General features: G+C 42.4%; 1 protein-coding gene across 1 annotated transcript in view; it reads right to left on the bottom strand.

Annotated features, from left to right (window-relative positions):
* The window catches only part of PSTPIP2 (proline-serine-threonine phosphatase interacting protein 2), a 96,276-nt gene that overhangs the window by 23,781 nt on the left and 53,619 nt on the right, over positions 1-18,876 (bottom strand). Inside the window, exons 3-6 of the mRNA XM_069568449.1 lie at positions 14,243-14,320; positions 7,666-7,700; positions 6,136-6,242; positions 597-659 (exon numbers count right to left, since the gene is read on the bottom strand). Of these exons, the coding sequence (XP_069424550.1) occupies positions 597-659; positions 6,136-6,242; positions 7,666-7,700; positions 14,243-14,320 (283 nt within the window). The remainder of the gene's footprint in view (positions 1-596; positions 660-6,135; positions 6,243-7,665; positions 7,701-14,242; positions 14,321-18,876) is intronic.

An 18,876-nucleotide genomic window follows, 5' to 3' on the forward strand; every position in this document is an offset into this window, starting at 1 on the left:
CATATGCCATCAACATTGGTGGCATTTTCTTTTTTGACCAGGTAACCAGGTATGATGTCATAGTCACAAAATACATGATGATACTTCTGTACAAAGATGGAGTCACAGATGTTCCAGTAACACAATTCAGCAGTAGAGGATTCATGAAAAGCTACTGTGAGATCCCAGCAACTTGTCTCAGTTCTATCTTGATAAGCTTTTTAAAATAAATTACTTAAAGCAAAGGTGGCTTTTACAGTTTGCAGATATCTTAAAACTCAATAAAAAAAGGTAAGAAATCAAGATTCAAAACAGTCTTACAGGGAAGAAGTTCAAATCCAACAGGATAAAAGGTATATACTATACATGCTCTGGTCTGAAATATTTAAGTTGACTTGCTATATTTTCCCAGGTTGCTGGAAAGATAACATCATTGTATTTCCTCTAATTTCATCCTCAATCTTTCCAAGGCCTTAAACGGAAAGAAAGTCAAACCACTAAAGGCTGTTTTCTCTAAAAGACTTCACAAGTGTTATTTCCAGGAAAATGTTGATACACAGCACAGGATTTCATAAAATGTCACCATTTTTTTAAAAAAGTAATATAGTAAGACTTACATCCATGGTTTTCTTGAATTGTAAGCTCTTTTGTTTATGGGCAGCATCCATTATAAGCTCCGTCTGCGAAGAGAGCACAAGCACTATTAATAAAGATAATTATTAACACCAGTTTATTTTGAGGGCTAAGTGTTTGACGTGGCTTACCTCGTTTAGTCCTCACACAACCCAGAAGGGTAGACGTGCTATTTATTATCACTCCCATTTCACAAATAAGGAGAGTGCAACACAGAAAGGCTGAACAATTTGCCTACCTTTGAACCTGGGTGGCCACCAGCCACTACTGAGAATCATGGATCATCTTAGAGTATTCTCATCAGTAAATCTAGAATCAAGAAACTTAGGGTTCAAGTGTTAGTCACTGAGTCATGTCTGACTCTTTGTGACCCTGCCAGGCTCCTCTGTCCATGGAATTCTCCAAGCAAGAAGATTGGAGGGAGTAGCCATTCCTTTCTCCAAGAAATCTTCCTGGCTCAGGGATTGAACCCGGGTCTCCCACACTGTGGGCAGATTTTTTATCATCTGAGCCACCAGGGAAGGCTTGAGTTTCAAATAGGGATTTTTAAAACGTTGCTCATTTTAAAAGGGTTCTTTATTCTGTAAGCCTGCGTCAGCACAGTTAGGGACTCAGAAACATTCACTTCTGTGGCATCTGTCAAAGGCACTCCCATCACAGGCAAGGAGCCCAGGCAGTATGAAGAGAAGAGATGTTTGTGGAACAGCTGACCAGTCCTGCATTGTACACCATCTAATCCAGAAAGGTAAGCTACTTGGTTGAGATCACTTGGGAGCAATTTCTTTGCTGTGGCTGTGACAATACTTTTATTAGTCAAAGCAATGGGACTGATAATAAAAATGCAACTCTCAGACATAACATTGGGGTTCCCTCGTGGCTCAAATGGTAAAGAATCCACCTGCAATGCAGGAGACACAGGTTCAATCCCTGTGCTGGGAAGATTCCCTGGAGGAGGGCATGGCAACCCACTCCAGCATTCTTGCCTGGAGAATCCCCATGGACAGAGGAACCTGAGCTACAGTCCATGGGGTTGCAGAGTCAGACACGACTGAGACTGAGCACAGCCCAGACATAATGGCAGCTCCCACACTATTATGGGCTAAGTGACTTTCATGCATCATGATTGTGAGTACTCATCCCCATCCCCTGGGTAACCTCACCCAAGGTGATATTCTCAGCAAGTAGCAGAGTTGGGATTTGGGCACAGTCAGACTCCCATGTCCTTGTTCCTAATCTTTACCCAAAACTACCATTATCCACATGATAGCCCTCTAAAATCAGATGGGTATATAAAAGCCAAGAAATGCAACAAAATGAGTTATGGCATTGCCCTTGTACAAAATTATATAATGCAAAATAATACTAAGAATATTAAAATATGTCTCTTTCTTCTGGAAAACTAAGTTTTTGTCCGTTACCATAATGCACAAATATGGATGGATTTTCAAGATATCTGGATATAAGTTTTGGGATGGTCTCACTTCAGATATGAACTTTGTAGAATATATGAAACTCCCTTGGTAGAGCCCCCAAGGGCCCCTCTGAGAACGAAGCACCCATCTCCCAGCCCAGCTGAAATGGAAGGACCAGGAGGTAACTAGGTTAAGGCTCCAAAGAAACGAAGTACAGAAACGTGACCCCATGGGGAAAGACTCACAGGCAGATCCCTGCCATTGCAGACAGAGAGCTGTGTGGCTCATGTGAGCACCTGTGTGCCTCTGTGACGAGGGCAGAGGACAAGAAACATTCATAATGTTTCTTGATTTCCCAGGCTCCACAGAGCAGATCAGTTAGCAATGCTGGTCTGTCCATGGTCCTTTCTAGTCCAAATTTACACAGTGCCATTCTTTCAGTTCAGGAGATGTTATTATTTTATAGTTTATGGCCCAAGCCAGGCCTCCTTATCTCCAAGTTCTACGTAACACCAGCATCATGCACCTCTCATGTGGCTACAAAGTTCTATCATACTTCATGCCATTCTTCTCTCTGGCTTCAAGGATTCCTATATTTGTATATCAGCAGGATCTTAGCAGCAGTCTAGCTCTAACCTAACTGGTGTGATCCCTGGAGCCCACAGAGTGCTATAGCTCAAGACCACTCAGTGACACCCAGTCCAGCTCTGTCTGCTACCACCTTGATTTAAGTCTCCTCATGTCCACACTCACTTGTAAGGTGGCCTTTTCATGGTAACCCCAGTATGTCATGAGTCCTCTTTCAGGACTTATATAGCATGCAAGATCTTAGTTCCCCAACTAGGGATCAAACCTGCGCCCCATGCAGTGGAAGCACAGAGCCTTAACCACTGGACCACCAGGGAGCCTCTTCCAGGGCTCCTTACGGATGTTTTTCTTCTAGACTCATTCTTTCTGTTTAGACTGACTCTAGTGGAAATTTGATTATGTTTTATCAGTAACACAAAATAGCACAAAGCCACAGCCCTGCAAGCTATCAAGTGGGGAGAGGCAAGAGGAAGGGGAAAAGGAAGGAGAGATGTGTAATAATGGCCTGCAGTAAATTGCTGGCTGAGCTGCTGAATGGTCTGTTTGTCTGTTTACCTACACTCAGACTATACTCTGAAAACTGGAAGTGACAACCTATGTGACCAAGGAGGTTCCCTTCTTCGGAGCTTGCTCTCGACACAGGGCCTTCTGCCACGATCATCCTTGTCTTAGTTGAGACAGTAAAGCATAATGTAGGCACCAGAGGACAGAGTGATTGACCACGTGCTTCCTTTGTTCGGCTTAGGATGCTCTGGGCTGGGAAAGCACCTCAGCACCTAAAATGTCAAACCTCCTGAGCGTGGCTCCAAAGATCCCTCCCTGCCTGCCGCCTCCAGGGTTGAGAATGTTCTTTCTCTCTGCCCTCACTCATACCATCTTTCACTCTGTTGGCTTTAGCTTCAAGGTCACTGCCTCCAGGAGGCTCCCCAGACCTACCAGTTAGGTTAGGTGTGCCCACTGCAGGTTCGGCTGGCAGCTTCACTTCCTTTTAAGGCTCATTCCACTGACATGATTACTGTCACATCAGTCTCTCTGGCCAAGCTCTATGCTCTGGGGGAGGGACGGCCACGGCCGCATTTGTCACCACCCTCAGAAAACTAGTTCTATAAGCTGCTGCTGCTGCTAAGTCGTATCAGTCATGTCCGACTCTGTGCGACCCCATAGACGGCAGCCCACCAGGTTCCCCCGTCCCTGGGATTCTCCAGGCAAGAACACTGGAGTGGGTTGCCATTTCCTTCTCCAATGCATGAAAGTGAAAAGTGAAAAGGAAGTCATTCAGTTGTGTCCAACTCTTCGCGACCCATGGACTGCAGCCTTCCAGGCTCCTCCGTCCATGGGATTTTCCAGGCAAGAGTGCTGGAGTGGGTTTCCATTGCTTTCTCCTAGTTCTATAAGCTAGTTCACTGAAAAGTTCTACCAGCCATACCTCCCCTGCCCCAGTTCACTAAAAGAAACCAACTGATCGATTTCCTTGATAAACAGAAATGGCTTAATTTCCAAGAAGTGAGAGACCAACGCGTGCAGGGTTTGACCAGTAGAAATGAGAAGTTAACATTGACACATATTCTCCAAGATTTTTTTTCAAAGTATCTAAATACAGAAGTGGAACAACCCATAGCTCATTGTGATACAAGTAACTGTAAATTTATGAATAAGCTTTGGACTTGGCAAAGAAAGCTCAGAAGCTGTTTTCCTGCTGTTGAGAGCATACAATGTGGGGAACTTTGATGACAGCAGTGGAATGAGCCCAGGCTCCACTGTTGCTTAAGAGAATTCAAAATAGTTCCAGCTGTGAGAACTTGGTCTTTGTAACTTGCTAGGAAGGGAAGTTTCAGAAGCCTTGCAAAATTAACAAAACTCTCCCTGAAACCAAGGGCACTTAAGACTGTGAGGAAACGAGTCTCTTCTCTTAGTGGAAATCATGTGTGCACAGACCCTGGCTGTCAAAGGCTGAAAAACTGTAAACCCTTTGGAGAACAGGCAGGGTTTGCAATGGCAGACAAAAAGAGTCTGAAAATCCAATAGATAGATGGGTGTAATACACATATACTTTGGGCCAGATGTGCCCCTCAAACCCGATACATGAACCTTGGATTTGTCTGAAAACACCCGACATAATGTTCCTTAATTGTTAGTTTCTGCCCTTCCTTCCAAGAAGAGGCACAGCTGTCAGAGCAGCTTATGAAATGACGGTATATGGAAGGTAGTCAGGCTCTTAAGATGCCTCCACCCACTCCAAATGTCGAGTGGCCACAAGGGAGGTTGGAATTAGACTCTGATTTAGAACCACAGGCAAAGTTGCTGGGATTGAGGCATGGGTAAAATCGGCTGTTAACTGGATATACACACTGCGGACAATGACTTCCAGAGAGTAAAGGGCCAGGATGAAGAAAGGTCGCCAAGAAGTCCATGCAGAGCTGTCTGGAGAGCCCTGGGGGTGTGTTCAAGTGCTACATAGGGAAGAGTTTATGTCTCACATGAAGTTCATGCCAACCTTGGAGACCAGATATTAAAGGAAAGTTCTGTGGGGACTTCCTTGGTGGCACAGTGGATAAGAATCCGCCCGCCTATGCAGGGACACAGGTTCGATACCTGGTCTGGGAAGATTCCTTGTGCCTTGGAGCAACTAAGCCCACGCACCACAACTACTGAGCCTGCGCCCTAGAGCCTCTGCTCGACAACGAGAGACGCCGCGGCCATGGGAAGCCCATGCAACACAACTAGAGAAAAGCCCCTGCGGCGACAAAGACTCAGCACAGCCCAAAAAACCAAAGCTTTTAGGACCAAAACAGAAGGGAGACAGAACAGAGGCTGGTCTTGTCTAAGCAACACTTTAATATAAATCTGCACTTCTTGTCTTGATCCTTGTAACTTCCTAAATGTTCGCCAATTTCATTAACTCTTGTTCACTCCCACCTCCTGCCACATAATTGCCCAGAATATATCCCATCAAGGAAAAAGAGCCAGTATAACATCCGTTTTGAAGCCAAAAGGACTTGAATTTCGCCGGACCTCTGTATCCCTATTTGTAAAATAGGGCGGTTGGACTACATTCTGGTTTCCAGGGAGAACTGAGTCCCCTCCACTTCTTACCCATCCGTATCGCCTTAACCAAGAGGAGGAATGTGAACTGAAAATCCACCACCTTGGATGTGCTAGACCCTTATGAAAACAGGGCTTCCCCTTTCCAGTCATAGTTTAAACAGTGGCAGCAGATAGAAAAAGAACAGGAAAGCAAGCTGGACCTCTGATTCTCACAACAAGTTAAAAAAGAACTGCCCTAGCATGTAAATGGGCACAGAGGCATCCCTGTCTAGACTGAGTGCCCACATGGTTCCCGATAAATAATCTCATAGGTTAAAAGATTAAAAGACAAGTGTGCGCGCTGGAGATTGGGAGCTGAGCTAAGGAGTTCAGTGAGAAAACAAGCCTGGAGTTTTCTGCTGGAAGAAAGGCAACATCTTTAAGATATAACACATAAACCCAACCCAACCACATAAACCATGTAACACATAAATCTAACCTTTTTTTGTAGTAACTTTTGCTTTTCCCGGAATTCTTCCATCTTCCTGGCTTCTTCTCTGAGAGTCTGGGCAAGGTGAAGGTGACTTTGTGCCACGTTGTCTACTTCTGCAAAAAGAATTAAAAAAAAAAAAAAAAACCCTACATGTCTGAATTCAAATCAAAGAAACCATATAAAAAGTTAAAATACAGACAGAATTCTTGGGCACCCGGTAAAGTTAACCTGCTTCACTTGGTCACCAACATTTATTAAGCCCCTCCACATACCCAGCATTGCCCTGACCACTACAACCAAGCCAGCAAACCTTTAGTTTAGCTTTCCACCACTAGCTGCACTAACCTAGTGTGTACCCAAGGCAGGGGAGAAGCTCATGGAGCTTGCATGCTAGCACACATTACTAAACCCACTGCAATTTCAAATTCAATCCTATTTCTCAGTACATGACTCTAAGGTTCTTCCCATCTCTAACATCTCATGAGCCGGTAAGAAATTTCTCTCTGGATAGAATGATTATTGGTATTTTTCCCTTTATTTTCTGAGACCTTTGTAAAGAGCATGACTTACCTTTCTAATAAAAAAACTGAAATTTTTATTTTTTTTGTTCCAAGGATACAAATTATAGATGGCATTAAAGATAGAAAGATTGACAGATATGACCTAAGAAAAAATTTTAAACTTGTGTGTGTCAAAATAATTTAGAATAAGGTTAGAAGAGACATAAAAAACTAGAAAAAAAATTGCAATTTACACAACAGAGTAAATAGCTATATTAAAAGAACTTCAAATCAAAATAAATATATATATTCCAGGGTTTTAAAATGGTTAAAGAGCATGAAATTTTTAAAAAGATTGGCAAAAATGGCCAGTTAACATTTGAAAACATATTCAGCCTTAAAACTACTGAAAAAAAAAACACAAAATTTTTAAAATTCAGAAATATATCACTTTTTATCCTTCAGTTTGGAAAAAAAGTGTTAAAGTTCGAACATTCTTGGTATTGGCAAGCGCGGGAAAAAAAACAGTACTGTGGGTGGGGGGAAAATTTACCACTTTTCAAGAAAAAATGTGGCATTTTGTAGAATAAAAAATGTTAATATAAGAATGAGGCAGATCTATATGAAATGAAATGGAAAGATATCTAGCACCACTCAACTAGCTACAGAAACATGTTAAGCACATAGTGTGCCATGTTAAAGTCCTTAGCTTGGAGGCACTAAGAACAGAAAATTTAAACTCTGAGTCACAGGCCCAGGGAATGCTAGAAATGGACAGGACCCCCTGAAGACCAGTGCCAGGGCCTCACCCTGGATTCCCAGTGTGAGAACCACTGCCTGAAATGAGTCAGACGCACATCATGAAGTGCGGGTGTAGACAGTTCTCCAACTCATTCCAACTCTGAAGGGCTATTTATCACCAAGTTGCTCTATTTTTTTTTAAAACCAGTATGAGCTGTTCAAGTTAAAACGCAGCTGTGATGGCAAACACAGAGCTCACCAAGGACAGCAAATGCATTTTTAAGGAATCACTTACGCTGCTTGAAGACTTCAAGGGCTCGCTTCAGGGTGCTAAAAAAAATAAAAGCACATGTGTAGCTTCAGTTCTGAAAATTGGCTGTACAACCTTACTATAATGCCACTGCATGTTTCTCCCAGCCCACATCTTAACTGATAGACTGTGATCTGATCTTTGCCCATGAGCTTGAGAAGACAACAAAAGATCAATGCTTCTTCAGTCCAGTTTCCTCTCTATTGCCCCCCAGTCCCAGGCCCAAGCATCATAAATGCTTTACTGTTCATCTGGGGGGAGCCAGATGCCAAAATTCTTTATGCTTCATTGTCCCCAAGGATGATATAGGAGTTATGATCCATTTCTCATAAGGATACAAAACATTCTTTAAAGTATGATAATTAGAAATATGAATGTTGTTTTTGTTGTTCAGTTGCTAAGTCATGTCCGACTCTTTGCAACCCCACGGGCTGCAGCACGCCAGGCTTCCCTGTCTTTCTCTGTCTTCCAGAGTTTGCTCAGATTCACATCCATTGAGCTGGTGAAGCTATCTAACCATCTCATCCTCTGTTGCCCTCTTCTCCGTTTGCTTCAGTCTTTCCCAGCACTAGGGTCTTTGCCAATGAGTTGGCTCTTTGCATCAGGTGGCCAAAGTATTGGAGTTTCAGCATCAGTCCTTCCAATGAATATTCAGGGTTGATTTCCTTTAGGATTGACTGGTTTGATCTCCTTGCAGTCCAAGGGACTCTCAAGAGTCTTCTCCAGCATCACAGTTTGAAAGCATCAATTCTTCAGCATTCTTTATGGTCCAGCTCTCACATCCATACGTGACTACTGGAAAAACCATAGCTTTGACTAGAAAGACCTTTGTCGGCAAAGTGATGTCTCTGCTTTTAAATACAGTGTCTCAGTTTGTAATAGCTTTCCTTCCAAGGAGCAAGCATCTTTTAAGTTCATGGCCTTTATTTCATCCACGGTGAAATAAAATCTGTCACTGCTTCCACTTTTTCCCCTTCTATTTGCCATGAAATAATGGGACCAGATGCCATGATCTTAGTTTTTTGAATGTTGAGTTTTAAGCCAGTTTTTCCACTCTCCTCTTTCACTCTCATCAAGAGGCCCTTTAATTCCTCTTCACTTTCTGGCATAGTGTCATCTGCATGTCTGAGGCTGCTGATATTTCTCCCAGCAATCTTGATTCCAGCTTGTGATTCATCCAGCCCCAAATATGGATAAAAGCCAATAAAAGAGGGCTTCAAACTATGATTCCCAACCACTTCCTTTTTCGTCCATTCTTCAGTCCTCATATGCTTATCGCACATAAACTACCGGCCGGGCATGGTGTCAGATGTTGGTGATTCAGTGGTGCAAGACAGACATGGCCATAGACTTCAGAGTCTCAACGGAAGAGACAGTCGTGAACACAGTGTTCTATCACAGAAGAACGAACTACCACAGATTTAGCAGCTTAAAACAAGACACATTTCTTACTTCACAGTTTCTGTGGGGAAGACCATGACTCATTGTTCATACCTTCTCTCAGTCTCCTCCCTTCTCTCCCGCATAACCCACGGCTCCTCCTCCCTTATAGCTCCGCTTGCCCGTGGTTTTAGTTCTTCCCGTCCTATACTTCCTTAACAAGCTTCCTTTTGAGGTGAAGTGGCTCTCGGGTTTCTCTTGCTCATCGCCACCCTCACGAATGCAGACCTCCCTGAGATCACTCCAGCCACTCAAGAAGAAATGGGACTAAGTGAAGTCATGGTCCCAGCCCCTAAGCCACAACAGCATAGGATCATGGATTGTATTCTACACATATACATGTAGGTAGCAAGTTCTGCTATTTTACAAACTAAAAAGCCTTGTATCTTTCAGCTGGCCTCTTCTTTTTTTTTTTTTTTTTGCCCCTTCTTTTTAACTACACCTCATTTTTCCCATTCTGTTTATTTATCCTCAAACAAAAAGTCCTTATGTCTCCCTGCCTTTTCTCATATAAACATTTCCAATTATTACCAACACATCAAGCAGAAAAACATTAACTGCACAGTCTCTGTACACTTTCCCTGCCTTATGATACAATTTCTCAAGGAAAATGCACTAGAAAGTGTCCATATCTAAACAAACGCACAACTGGTCCAGTAAGATGCATGAGCCTCACTCAAGAGCAGATTTATGACTGGAATTGGTGAGAGAGAAAGCTGGTCTTGGCCTCAGATAGAACTGGAAGTCTTTCCCCACAATGAGCTGTGGAGCTGGAAAGTGACAGAGATGAAGTCTGTTCAGAGTCTAAAATTTTTCCCCCACCCTAAGTGACTGGTTAAAAGGCCACTAAAAGAGCAGCCCAAACTCTCTTTAGTTTCTCATCAGCTTTGTTGTCCCACAACATCACTTCATTGCTGCTCCCGCGTTTACTTGGTGACAACAATCCGAGGATTGAATGTGAACCTTGGGGATGGTGTTCTCACAATGTCCCTGCCCCCTCCTCCCAGGTGTTCTCCTTAACTGCGGGAAGAGAAAATATCCTGCCACTCTTACAAACACTCTGGCCTTAAACCCTAAAAGGGACCACCAGAAGCTACGAAGTCTCTCAAAGTCGTCAATGAGGTGGAAAAAATCCTACCTAGGCCCTGAACAAGCAAAGTCATGCATGTTCATTGAGGGCATCTTCCTAAAGAGCATCCTGGAGGTCACAAAACCAGAAGTACCTGAACAGCCTTTCACTTCAACCTTGGAATCATAGTCCTCAGGTCTCATATCCTATTCACGTTCCTCTCTGAGAAATTCTTAGAAGAAAAACTGACGAGCTTTTTTCACAGAAGAGATTAGTGCTAGAGTCTCTTGAAAAGTTTACCAAGTGATAAATCAAACATGCAAGAATATAAGAAATACCACTTTACATCAGACTTATTCTGCTAAATATGTTTTCCAAGCAATACTATGTGAGAGAACATGGCTATTTTCCCTCACATCACATAAAAACTTTTTGGATATCTTTCCAAATGACTTATGCTTTCTTTATGATAAACAAGGCTTTAGATCCACTGACCCACTAATCTTCCTTGAAACTACAGAAACTGTCCTTCAATGACAATGAAACTTACCCAACCCTAATACTATGTAGGTCTGACATGTGAATATAGAAATGTTTTACATATTCAAAAACATGAAGCTAAATCATGCAAGAAACAAATAATCCTTAACATTTAAAACAAATAAGCTTAACTGTATATGAAACTGCTTACATAATCACACAGAGAAAATAGTATTTTAAGTGACTTTAGAAAACAATATTCTTAGTGGTATACAAGGTCAAGAGGAACTGCAAGAGGAAGTGCGAAAAGCACGGCAAAGAAATGTTTCATTCAGAAGTTTCGTTGTTAGTAGCTGTATTAATATCATTTTGAAACATTTTGATATATATTGTCATAGAAAGCCAATAATTATGCTAACATTGTCAGGAACCAAGATTTTCTATATAAGAGGAAATAAATATAAATAAGTTTTGAATTATAAATTAAATTGGAATTAGACACATCAATATGAACTCAAGCTTCTAAAATCTGTCCCCTGGGACGTCCCCACTAATCCAGCCGTTAAGAATATGTCTTGCAGTGCAGGGGTCATGGGTTCAACCCCTGGTTGGGGAACGAAGATCCCACATACCAGGGAGCAACTAAGTCATGCAGCACAACTAGGGAGTCTGCTGGCTGCAACTAAAATCCAAGATGGCAAAATAAATAAATAAACAAAATAAAATCTGTCCCCTGAAAGAGCCTAGAAACGGTGACATCTCTGTGACAATGACCGACGCCAGAACTCAGAGTTTCACCAATAAATATGGCTAATTACTAGGAAAACTTGGAGAAATCCTTAGTAAAATCTAGTTGACTCCAGATTTAAATTCATAAAAAATTACATTAAGAAAATATGATGAGTATGAATAATTGTTAAATTTAAGTGATGGATTCGCAGCCATTCGTTATGTTTGCTTTTTACTTTTCAGTGTGTTTTTACATTTAAAACATCAGAAATATAAATTATATAATCAACAAATAAATTCTCCATGTACTAATGTCCTATGTCTGAGGGTAACATGTATTTTAAGGCCTGCAGCGTGCTCAGTCGCTCAGTTAGGTCCGACTCTTTGTGACCCCATGGACTGTAGCTCGCCAGGCTTCTCTGTCCATGGGATTCTCCAGGCACGAATACTGGAGTGGGTTGCCCTTTCCTTCTCCAGGGGATCTTCCTGACCCAGGGATCGAACCAGAGTCTCCTGCGTGGGCAGGCAGATTCTTTATCACTGAGCCACAAATGCAACAGCCCCTTTTTAAGCCTTATGTAACTATTACTACTTTAAATATCTCCCAGTGTTTTCCTCCTCCTCAGTAATCCAGTACTTTGCAATCTGGGATGAGTGGGTGTGCGGGTGTGGGTGTATGTGTCTTAGGATCAAGAGAAGAGAAAGGGAAGGGCAATGTCTTGTCTGCCTCCAACTATTGCTTCTGAGAGGACACAGACCTCAGGGCAGGTTTGCTGCTGTCTACAGCACAAAGCAGTGCGCACAACAGCGTGAGGTACGATTTCATCTGCAGAGATCTGCAAAGGTCTGCCTAAACTATTTCCCCCAAGTCTCCCTCCGTATGCCACCTTACGGAAGGAGTCTAGAAATTTCCATGTGCATAGGACTGGCTACATAATTTGTGAGGCCCACTGCAAAACAAAAATGTGCCATTCTTTGTTTATAAATCACTAAGAATTTCAAATAGTGACAGCAAAGAGTAAGAATCCTCCTGATAATGAAGGAAATGCAAGAGATGTGGGTTCAATCCCTGAGTCGGGAGGATCCCCTGGAGAAGAAAAGGGCTACCTACTCCAGTATTCTCGCCTGGAGAATCCCACGGACAGAGGAGCCTGGCAGGCTACAGTCCGTGGGGTTGCACAGAGTCAGACATGACTGGTGATGGAGCACATATCAGCACAAAGAGTATGAAACCAGTGCTGAAGCCGATCTGCATTTGCGATCCCATATGACTGCTCAAGTCAGCCTTGCACATGAGGGACTGTGTTCCCAAAGTAGGCACCATGTCTGGACATCTCTGTATCCTCAAGAGTGTTCAATGAATGATGGAAGAATGAATAATCGAGGTACAGAATCCTCACATCAATGGTGAGAACTATGAAATGACGCAAAGACAGTCTCTCGTAACTATTACAAACTATGTGTTTCAAATAACGTATACACATATACAAATAGATATATAAAACAATAATACACTCTACTGAATTTCTAGCATAAAATTATGTATTCAGTTCAATTCAGTTCAGTCGCTCAGTCGTGTCCAACTCTTTGCAACCCCATGAATCGCAGCACACCAGGCCTCCCTGTCCATCACCAACTCCTGGAGTTCACTCTGACTCACGTCCATCGAGTCCGTGATGCCATCCAGCCATCTCATCCTCTGTCGTCCCCTTCTCCTCCTGCCCCCAATCCCTCCCAGCATCAGAGTCCTTTCCAATGAGTCAACTCTTCACATGAGGTGGCCAAAGTACTGGAGTTTCAGCTTTAGCATCATTCTTCCAAAGAAACCCCAGGGCTGATCTCCTTCAGAATGGACTGGTTGGATCTCCTTGCAGTTCAAGGGACTCTCAAGAGTCTTCTCCAACACCACAGTTCAAAAGCATCAATTCTTCGGCACCCAGCCTTCTTCACAGTCCAACTTTCACATCCATACATGACCACAGGAAAAACCATAGTCTTGACTAGACGGACCTTAGCTGGCAAAGTAATGTCACTGCTTTTGAATATGCTGTCTAGGTTGGTCATAACTTTTCTTCCAAGGAGTAAGCATCTTTTAATTTCATGGCTGCAGTCACCATCTGCAGTGATTTTGGAGCCCCAAAAGATAAAGTCTGACACTGTTTCCACTGTTTCCCCATCTATTTCCCATGAAGTGATGGGACCGGATGCCATGATCTTCGTTTTCTGAATGTTGAGCTTTAAGCCAACTTTTTCACTTTCCTCTTTCACTTTCATCAAGAGGCTTTTTAGTTCCTCTTCACTTTCTGCCATAAGGGTGGTGTCATCTGCATATCTGAGGTTATTGATATTTCTCCCGGCAATCTTGATTCCAGCTTGTGTTTCTTCCAGTCCAACGTTTCTCATGATGTACTCTGTATAGAGGTTAAATAAGCAGGGTGACAATATACAGCCTTGACATACTCCTTTTCCTATTTGAAACCAGTCTGTTGTTCCACGTCCAGTTCTAACTGTTGCTTCCTGACCTGCATACAGATTTCTCAAGAGGCAGGTCAGGTGGTCTAGTATTCCCATCTCTTTCAGAATTTTCCACAGTTTATTATAAAAAGTATACACAGAAAAGGACTTCAAGGAAAATTTAGAAAATATTAATAATGAGTTATGGCTTCATAGTTCATTTTAGATTTCCTTCTGTATTTCTATTTTTCACAACTAGAAATAAGAAAAAAAGTAAACATATTTTCACCCAACACATTTCACCCTACTGGCCAGGTCTGTCTGATGAAGTGACGGGGCTCCTGAGTGGTATCAGACAACCTGGAAACCAGAAAGAAACGTGGCACCTACTTGGTCTCAGACTGTCCACATGGCTTCTTCCTAGCGAGGCTGAGCAGATCTTTGCCATATCTCTCTTCAATTGATGCCCTAAGGAAAACAGGAGAGAGAGTTCTGAGTCCTTCTCAGGGCTGATTCTTATTTATGACACATGGCACCTCCCTTGAAGGCAAAATTGCGTCTTTTACACAGAAGTTCACAATTCTCTAAAATGTGAAACTCCTACTACAGAACCAGGAAGAATTGTAAAAGACCAGTGACCTCCATCTCTACGGTGTTCTTCTCCAGCAAAAAGTCTATAGCATGAATAATTAAGGCCAAACCAAGTACAGTCCCTTGACCAGCACAGATTACTACATTACAGACTAATTTTCAAAACTCTGATCCAAAAAGATATATGTGTGTGTATATATATATATATATATGTTTATAGTCTACACAAATCTATACAGATATGAAATGTATACATTTTAAGTGGAGTAAAAGATATTTCCATCAAATGCTGCACTCCTTAGGCCTACCCCTCCCGTCTTCTCTATGAGTATCCTTTTACCAACCTAAGAGGTCTCCTGCATTGCAGGCGGATTCTTTACTGCCTGAGCCACCAGGGAAGCCCCATAGGGTTCTCCTTTTTATTGTCTCCATAGTTCTGCTTTTTCCAGAAGGTCATGTCGTTGGAATCACATGGTATGTAGCTTTTTCAGACTGACTTCTTTTACCTAGCAATATGCTTTTAAGATTCTCTCACGTCCTTCTGTGGCTGGATAGCCCATTTCTTCTTATTGATGAATGATATTCCATTGTAAGAGTGTACTACAGTTTATTTGTTCACCTATTGAAGGACATCTTATGTTGTGAAAATTGCTCAATCGTGTACATCTCTTTGTGGCCACACGGGCCCTGGAAGGGGTCTGCCTTCCTGCAACAAATGGCGACTCTGGTGGGACTCTTCTTTGCTGAGACTGACATCCTGACCACTCGATGTACTCAGGGGCCAGCTTGCCTGCCAATGGACCAGACCCAGCGGCCGCTACTGGGACCCTTTTGTCCCTGGTCTCCTCGTGACGCGGACAACTGGCTAGAGTGCCCCGACCGGTAAGGAACAAGAGACTTTATTGACCCCTCTCCCCTTCCCTCTCTCTTTCCTCTCCTTAACCCTTCCTATCGTTCCGTGTTTTTCTAGTTCCCTGGTCCTGGACGCAGGAATCTGGTCGAAGGGCCCTCAGCCTGAGCTGAGGATTGGAGACTGATCACCTCCTCTTGGCAGAGAACTCGAATTCTGGTTCTGGCCTGGTCTGATTTCTGGTAGGGTCGAGTTCCAGTCCTCCCTTCTCTGGAGGCCCAGGGTCAAGTCCCATAACGCCTGGGTATCTGTAGGTGGCAGGAGACGTCTGTAAGGCCACCCCTTTCACCCCCCTCCTCCCGCCTCCTCCCCTTTCTTCTTTCAACCTGGCTTCCTTTCCTCTCTTGAAATCTTTGATGTTAGTACTCGGATCTGAAGTTCTGTGTCTCTGTAGGAGGTTTTCTGAGAGACTGTATTCTTGTATTTAACGGCTTCCCTGGTGGTGTGGAGGTTAAAGCGTCTGCCTACAATGTGGGAGACCGGGTTCGATCCCTGGGTCGGGAAGATCCCCTGGAGAAGGAAATGGCAACCCACTCCAGTATTCTTGCCTGGAGAATCCCATGGATGGAGGAGCTTGGTGGGCTACAGTCCACGGGTTGCAAAGAGTCAGACACAACTGAGCGACTTCACTTTCACTATGTGTGAAAGTTGCTCAGTCGTGTCCACCTCTTTGTGGCCACAAGAGCTATACAGTCCACGGAATTCTCTAGGCTAGAATACTAGAGTAGGTAGCCTTCCCCTTCTCCAGGGGATCTTCCCAACCCAGGAATCGAACCCAGGTCTCCCGCATTGTGGGCAGATTCTTTACCAGCTGAGCCACAAGGGAAGCCCTTAGAGTTCTCTGTTCATGGTCAATTCAAGTATGTAGCTAAACTGTACCAAGGAGATGAGAACTTCACAATAGAAACCCTGCAGTCACATGTCTCACATTGTTGCTTGGTGTGGTATTATGGGTCTGTCTAAAGCACAAAATATCCCCTTTCCCCCTTTCCTGCTCCCCACGGCCTCTGTCACCATTTCCACTTTGTGTCCCAGCCCCAGTTTTATCTAAATCCCACTATCAAGTTATGGACCTTTAGGTTCATATATCCCAGTTAAAAAAATTTTTTTAAGTATAATATGCATACATTCTCACGGCATAAGATTCAAACAACACAAAGTCTTATGAAATAAAACACAAACGCCTCCCTTCACGCTCTCCCCCAACCCCACGCCCCTGCCCAGGAGGAGCCACTGCTGAGACTGCTATGTATCCTCCCAGTCCTTTCTCTGCATTTCCATAGCCATCTCTCACTAACACACAGCTTTCATAGTTACATAGCTGAGGTCACTCTATTACTTGCTGTTCTGTTTTCACCTAGTAATAGATCAGTCACATAGATCTTTCTTTATCAGTACACGCCAACTACCGTGTTCATAATTAGGCGTTTCCCACAGTTCAAGGTCACCCTAATTGCTTTGTTTTTCATACTGCCAAGAAGAGTTAAATGAACATCCTCAGGCAGATATTCACGGGCATCTCTGAGAATGTTTCTCTAGCTAAGCTAGGACTTCTGAGAACGTGGATTTACTAGATCAGAAGAATATATCTATCTTTTTTTTTTACATTATATTTTCTTTTCTTTATTTTTTTTTCTTTGTAAAAATTTTAGTGAAGTACAACTGATTTACAAAGTTGTTAATTTGTGCTGTACAGCAGTGACTCAATTATACATATATAAATTCTTATTCTTTTCCACTATGGTCTTGCCACAAGATGTTAAGAATATATCTTTTAAATGCTGGAAAACAGTGTTGAACTGCTCTCCAAAAGAGCCTTCTCAATTTATATTTTCACCAAAAGTGTGCAAGCACTCCATTCCCAAAAACCCTCCCCAACACTGTATATTATCAGTCATCACTAGTCTTTAGTAAGAGAGGTTTAAAAAAAAGTTCTCATTTAAATTTACTTTTCCTTGATTTCAGTGATTATGCATTTTACATATTTATTTCTATATGTTATTTTATGAGTTACATGGGCATATCACCCCAATTTTTTAACTGAACATTTTACTTTTTTCCTATTATTTTGTAGTTCTTCATATATTATGCATCTCAATTTTTATTCTTACATGTTATATAGTTTCTCCCACTCTCATCTGTCTTTTCTAAATAATCTTATCCATTTTATTAAAATGATACATGCTCATTGTTCAAAAATGAGCAAAAAGAAAAATACAAAGAAGAAAGCAACAAACTGTCCAAAATCCACCAACTAAAAATAATTAGTATTAACATTCAGTGATGATGGTAATGGGTATTTCTTTACACAGATATGCAGGCAGGATGGATGGACAGATAGCCATGAGTAATTTTAAAAGAATGAGACTATATTCTATCAGTTCAGTTCAGTTGCTCAGTCGTGTCCAACTCTTTGCAACCCCATGGACTGCAGCACTCCAGGCTTCCCTGTCCATCACCAACTCCTGGAGCTTACTCAAACTCATGTCTATTGAGTCAGTGATGCCATCCAACCATCTCACCCTCTGTCATGCCCTTCTCTTCTCGCCTTCAATCTTTCCCACCATCAGGGTCTTTTCCAAGGAGTCAGTTCTTACCAGGTACCCAAAGTATTGGAGTTTCAGCTTCAACATCAGTCCTTCCAATGAATATTCAGGATTGATTTCCTTTAGGACTGACTGGTTTGACCTCCTTGCAGTCCAAGGGACTCTCAAGGGTCTTCTCCAACACCACAGTTCAAAAGCATCAATTCTAAAAGCTATATTCTATACATTATTTAAAAACAAAGTACTGGGACTTTCGTCGTGGTCCAGTGGTTAAGAATTTGTCTTCCAATGCAAGGCATATGGGTACAATCCCTGCTCAGGGAACTAAGATCCCACATGGTGCGGGACAACTGAGCGTGTATGCCGCTTCTACGGAGCCCCACGCACCTCAACTAGAGAGGCTGCAGGCCGTAACTACTGAGCCTGCGCACACTCGAGTCCGTGTTGCGCCACAGGAGATGCCCTCGCACACTGCAGCTAGTGGAAAGCCCATGCACCACCACAAAGACCCAGCACAGCAAAAATTTTAAAAATAAATAACATAATATAAAAATAAGGTATTAAGCCTAATTTTAGCTACATTTCACAGAAGAAAAGGAAACTGAAAGGAAGCTGAAGGAATTGCTGGATTTCAAACGAGTGTTTCTCTAGCACAGGAAAAATTAATTCCTAAAAGACCCTTCCAAAGTTAAAAAGGAGTTTATGAAAATAATTAAGGGGATGGAGACATTAAAATGTTTTAATGATCTATTTCAGCGTCAGTTTCAGACACTTAACAGCCTGTGGTGAAAGGATTAGCACTATTGTACCTCCATCTCCTCCTCAATAATTTCACATTATTTTTACTTAATTTGTGTCTATAACACACACTCTTCTCCAATCATAATTCCCTTAGTTGTTTAGTCTTAACTCTATTAAAATAAATGCGATGCTGATGACCAGTCCTGTTACTATAGCTTTTCCATCCCTAAGATTTG

The sequence above is a fragment of the Ovis canadensis genome, chromosome 23 (assembly GCF_042477335.2).
Source record: "Ovis canadensis isolate MfBH-ARS-UI-01 breed Bighorn chromosome 23, ARS-UI_OviCan_v2, whole genome shotgun sequence".
NCBI classification, from domain to species: domain Eukaryota; kingdom Metazoa; phylum Chordata; class Mammalia; order Artiodactyla; family Bovidae; genus Ovis; species Ovis canadensis.